Source organism: Arachis stenosperma, chromosome 10 (assembly GCF_014773155.1).
Source record: "Arachis stenosperma cultivar V10309 chromosome 10, arast.V10309.gnm1.PFL2, whole genome shotgun sequence".
Lineage (NCBI taxonomy): Eukaryota > Viridiplantae > Streptophyta > Magnoliopsida > Fabales > Fabaceae > Arachis > Arachis stenosperma.
In genome coordinates, this window is record NC_080386.1 from 124,988,367 (window position 1) to 124,994,176 (window position 5,810).

The 5,810-nt window shown below is 24.2% G+C and overlaps 1 protein-coding gene across 1 annotated transcript; it reads right to left on the bottom strand.

The window, feature by feature from the left end:
- Positions 1-2,685: 2,685 nt before the first annotated feature.
- On the bottom strand, positions 2,686-5,579 carry LOC130957896 (transcription factor PRE6-like). The gene is made up of 2 exons (XM_057884738.1): positions 5,103-5,579; positions 2,686-3,172 (listed from the first exon to the last, which is right to left on the bottom strand). The coding sequence occupies exons 1-2, from the start codon at positions 5,223-5,225 to the stop codon at positions 3,017-3,019; spliced, it is 279 nt and encodes a 92-aa protein (XP_057740721.1). The 5' UTR covers positions 5,226-5,579; the 3' UTR covers positions 2,686-3,016.
- Between the last annotated feature and the right edge of the window lie 231 nt (positions 5,580-5,810).

Sequence of the window (5,810 nt, forward strand, 5' to 3'; positions counted from 1 at the left end):
TCTTACACGGAATATACAAATAACCAAATAAAAACAAACACTCTCTTGCAAAATTATCAATTTAGTATTTTTTTCCCTCAATAAAAACAATTATTTTTACATATATAAAAAGAACTGCTATATGAATTCTTTAAGAGTAAATATTAGGTTGCGTTTAGTTTTGAAAACAAGAAAAAATATGACACTAAAAATAAAATACAAATAATAGAAATATAAATTTTAATATTTTTTATTTTGTTTAATAACAAAGTGAATATAATATAGAATAAATAATAAAAAGTTCAGTTTATCTTTATTTTTTTGACACAAAACTTAGAAAGAAAAATAAAATGGTAGAAAATATAATTATAAAATATTGATAGTAGAAATAAAAGAAAAAAAGAAAAAATAGGTTGTATTTTTTACTAATATTTTTGTACAAAATATACTAATTCAATATTACAGAACATAATATTTTTATTAATGTCTTATTTGACAAATATAATTTTGTATTTTTATATCTATTTCTCATTGTCTATGCTTGTAAACACATACAATCTTAAAAGAATTAGAGGTACTATAGAGTTAATTTTAACCGACAATAATATAAAAAGTTGCTAAACAAACTCATTATGAAATTTACTCAAAGTATGTTTTTTATTGAGTTTGAATTTTAGATTTTTTTTCTTATGTTGAATAATATTTGCTGCAATGTTGGCTCCCGCCCAATCCTTTCATTCTTTAAAGCTAATTAATGTATGAATTAATATATCATAGTGTTACTTTAAAATTTTTTTCTCATCAGTAATGTTAGAGAGATAAAAAAAATAATTAAAATTTACTTTAATTAGTATTTATTAATTACTGCATGAATGCTAAATAAAGCTTTAATTACCAAATATTTCCGTTCTTATATATATCTTCTTTTCGTTTCCATTATGTTTATTTTGCCATCATCATAAAAAAAAAATATATTGGCTCCTTAATAACTAGCTACGCTAATCTTGAGAATTTAATAAACAATAATCTTTCATATTATCTGAAAACTTATTTTCAACTCTCGAAATAACATATATATCCTCAAGTATGATGTGAAGAAAATGTTAATGAAATTAAAGAGGTTGATGGTCAATTAATTAAAAAAAAAGGTGAAGTGGTAATTAAAGATGGGGAGTGACCATAAGTGGTAATTAACAGGAGAACCTATTTATTTATTTATATTTGAGGAAAAGTAAGAAGTTGATTGTGCTAAAAGTTGATAAGATGTGTAGTATATGTAGGATTGGTAGAGAGGTGAAGTAGTAAATGAAATGGAGCAGTGTCACACTATATTGTTGATTAAAGTTTGTTAGAATGATTATGATTGCTAATTGTCTTTTTCATGAATATCTTTTCATGTAAAGTCAAACCACAAAATCTAATTAAGTTCAAAAGAAAAGCACAAAAAGGGTTTTCTCAATCTTTATTATGCTCATCTCCGGTTTTGATTATAGTTAATTTTAGGGGGTATTTTCCGGGTTTTCAATAACTCATTTTTGAGCTTTGGTTAACTTAATTAAGATTTCGAAAAAATATTATTCATTAAAAGTATTGACAAATAAAAAATATTAAAAAGTTTTTAAAATATTTTATTTAATTTAATAAGTATTTTAAAATCATATTTCTTTATAAAAATCCAGTTGTTGATTTTGAGTATTATTACCGTTAATGTTGTAAATTTTTAAATTACTGTGAAACATTTTTATATGTTTTAGTTATTTAAATTATTCACAAAAATAATTTTTACCTAAGATTTTATATTCGTATTTTATTTTTAAATGTTTAAAACACTTATTAAATTCAATTTCTTAATTAAAAATAGAGAAATACTTGGAGTAGTCAACACTTTTAACAGAAAACAAGGAGGAGTTGACTAGTGTTTATTCAAAGTAAGATAAATAGAAGAAAGAAAAATAATAATAACCTAACATCTTTTTTTAAAAAAAAATCAAGACTATTGTAAATATTTTCTATATTTAATTGTCTTTGTAAGAAATAATCAAAATAGATAATCATTAGTCAAGTAGGAAAGTAAGAAGCAACCTTCCAAAATAGTTCCTCAAACAAAGAGGGTTAACTCAAAGTAAAGACCAAAGCATTGGAAAAAAAAATACAAAAATGCTAAGTGTAAATGAAAAATAATTATTACTATATAATTTAATTTATTTTTAATATATATTATATACGAATGATTGATTTTTAATATATATATATTTAATATACGGTTAAAAAAATGTAAGTAATATATATCACTTAATATATATTATATGTTATTATATGAGCAACTATATCCATCATTAGATTCAAATCACTTTCACGTCAAACGCTTTGATGAGCACGATCTTTTGAATATTATGTCATTTTATAAACTTGAACCCAACATTGCCGACAAAATACCTTAAGTAATTAAACACATCACGATGATAATGTTCATCTTATACCTTCCATTATTAATTAATTAATTAATTAACATATTCTATATATTAGATTTGCACTTTTATTAATTATATATATATATTTATTATTGATAAACTTGGAATATATTATGTGTCTTCCAATTCTCCCACACACGATAATATATATGAAGTCATGAAATAATAAAAAGTAATTAATTAAACTAATTAATTAAAACACTGAAATAACTTTAATAAATAATTTAACAGCTGATACATTTTGGCCCATCTATAAATGAGAGCATGCATGTATAGCACGCATTATAGCTATATATAATAATTATAACTATGAGACAAAAGTCCTTAAATTCTCTTATTACAAAACCCTTTTTTTTTTTTTCCATACAATAAAAGTGCACTACACCTACCATATAGAGGAGGGGAGGCACACATAATATAACTCATATCAAACTGCACTCTAATTAATAATTACCACCCTAAAATTGAAATTTAAAGTTAATTAAAGGTACACTCATATAATATATGATCTCCTTGAGTATGGAAATCATGCATAATTAATAATATTTAAATAAAATACTTGGTTTTTATTGGTTAATTAGGCTCCTTATGATGGCAGCTTCAGCACTATCAGCATCAATTGTGGCCAACAATTGAGACAAACGTTCGCTTAAATCATCAACCTCTCTGTGTAAGTTTCTTATATAGTTGCATGTCTCTTGTAGAACCTTAGAAGCTGAAACCTATTCAAAACAAAAAAGTCATCAAATTAATAATTAACCATGCCATCAATAATATGCAATATTAAAAAAAATCTAAAATTCTTAAAAATAAGAATATCCGAAACTCAATAAAAAGAAATATCTAAAATACAAACTTAACAAAAATTTATTTTTTGTGTATTTCATACTGAATTTGTTTGACTGTTTGTTTTTTAGTATTACTTTATTATTATACTAAATAGAATAAAAAAATTTTCAAATGTATTATTATACTAATATTTTAGTAATTTTTAACTATTACTTTTAATTATAAAATATATATAATATATATATATATATAATTAATCTCAACAGTTAAAAATTATTGAAATATTGGGTATACTTAAAAAATTTTTTAATAGAATCTGTGTATTTATTTATTTAAAATGTACTATGAAGTCCTATTTGACTATATTTGAGGGACCATAGAGCATACAGAGGGAAGTTTCGTTTGAGCAGTAGTTGAAGTAGGTCCAAATCAACCACATGACTGTTATGGAGCAGACACCATTTTATCTCTTTTCCAGTTTTCCACCATCTAGGCTTCTGTGCTGTTTCCTTCTTTTTATTATTTTCTTTCCTTTTTTTACCCTCTAAATCTACATACACATATCTATATGTTATGTTCAAGTCAATGTGAACCCCTTGACCCATTATACATATACAGATTCCTTTACATTTTAACGATTCTTTATTTTTTGTGTATATTTTAATTCTATTTTTTATTAATTATTTTTAATATCAAAAGTAAAAACAATAAAAAATTTATATAAAAATAATACATATAATATTCCTCTTTTAATTTTTTAAGAATTATGCTCTTAAAATATGGGGTTATTTGGAATCCTTCTTGAATAATAATAATAATAATAATAATAATAATAATAATAATAATAATATGATTTACATGTGCCATATGAGCCATATGGCATTATGTTAATTGCCCTGCTTCCCTACACTAGCTACCCTTTAATAATTTAATTTCCAGAACTTGACAGAATTAGTAAAATTTATTCAAGACCCTGTATTTCTTTTTTTTTTTTTTTGTGTTGGTTATTTTTTGAAGACATTTTTATGTAAAGACAATTTTTTTTTACCAAAAATAGGAAGACTCAAACTCGCAACCTCTTAAGTGAATATAGAAAGACTATGTCATTTGAATTATAACTCATTGGCATGTAAAGACGATATTATAAATTATAAAATAGTTCACTTAAATATATACAGTTAAAATATTAAACCATTTAAAATCTCTTAATATTAACATTACAAAAAGATATTTTTCATAAGAAATCACATTTTGCTATTTCCTAGCTGCATTACCTAGCATACTTGAAATTAACTACAACTATTTTCTTCAAGCTAAAGTAATATATAATCAAGTAATATAGGAAAAGTATAGGGTATCAACATATTATCTGTCAACTTATTACCAACAATGATTAGTTATTATATTTTAAACACATATATAAAGAGACATATCCAAAAATATATCTATAAAGACACTTCTATTAAAATACAGCTATAAAAAAGACATTTTTATTAGACACATCCACAAAAACACTTTCATTAAACACAATTATAAATAAGAGTTGGTAGATGTTGGCAGAAATGGTGTTGGTAACGTAGTTGGATTGATTAATATATGAACCTTTTGAAGCAATATATATATATATATATATATATATATATTGGTGAAATCAATTCCATGAATAATTTAATATATATATTATTATACATATACAACTTATCCTACTAGCTAGGTTAGACCAAACATTGTTGAAGTTTAATTTAGTACTATTATTGTATTAATCTTTCATGCATATAGAACCCAAACATAGAAAAAGATAGATAATAATGAGAAAGGGCATTATTGAAAAATTAAAAAAAAATGGAAAAATAATAATAATACCTTATCAGAGCGCCTATCTCGAATCTCAGGAACAAGTTGGCGCAACTTTGAAACAAGTTCGATGATTTGGTCATCGGAGATTCTATTAGACCCTGATTGTTGCCTTGACCTTCTGCTAGACATAATGTTCAATATATATTTTTATATGCGTCCCTAAGAAAAAAATATATATATTATTTTTGGGTTAATATTGAAGCTAGTAAATTATATATAATATAGGCTTTGTGTGATGATGCTTCAGTTTCAGGGTTTTAATATAGAAACTGATGCAAACAGAACCAACCGAGAAGAAGATATAGAAGTAGTGTAGGGAATAAATAATTAAAAGAGTATATATATTATGATGTAATATATATATAATGGGGTTTGGTTGGGGAGTTTGAATAATTAACGGAAAGAAATTTAAAGAGAAAGGATTGTAGTGGAATTATTAAGAGGAGAAGAAGAGAAAAATGGTTTAGTAGTGTAGTTGGATTATAGAAGCTGGTTTCTTATGCAGAAATGGAGAAAGTGATAAGAGAGATATAAATAAAGGAAAGTGAGGGAGTGGATTGAAGGACCACAAGAGAGAGAGAGAAAGAGAGTACATTAATAACAAGACATTGATGTTGGATGTGAAGAAAACAATTGCCTTGGGAAATAAAGCAATGGTGCTTGATTAAGAAACAATACAATTTTTTTTGGCCTTCTAATCATGATTGTTCAACT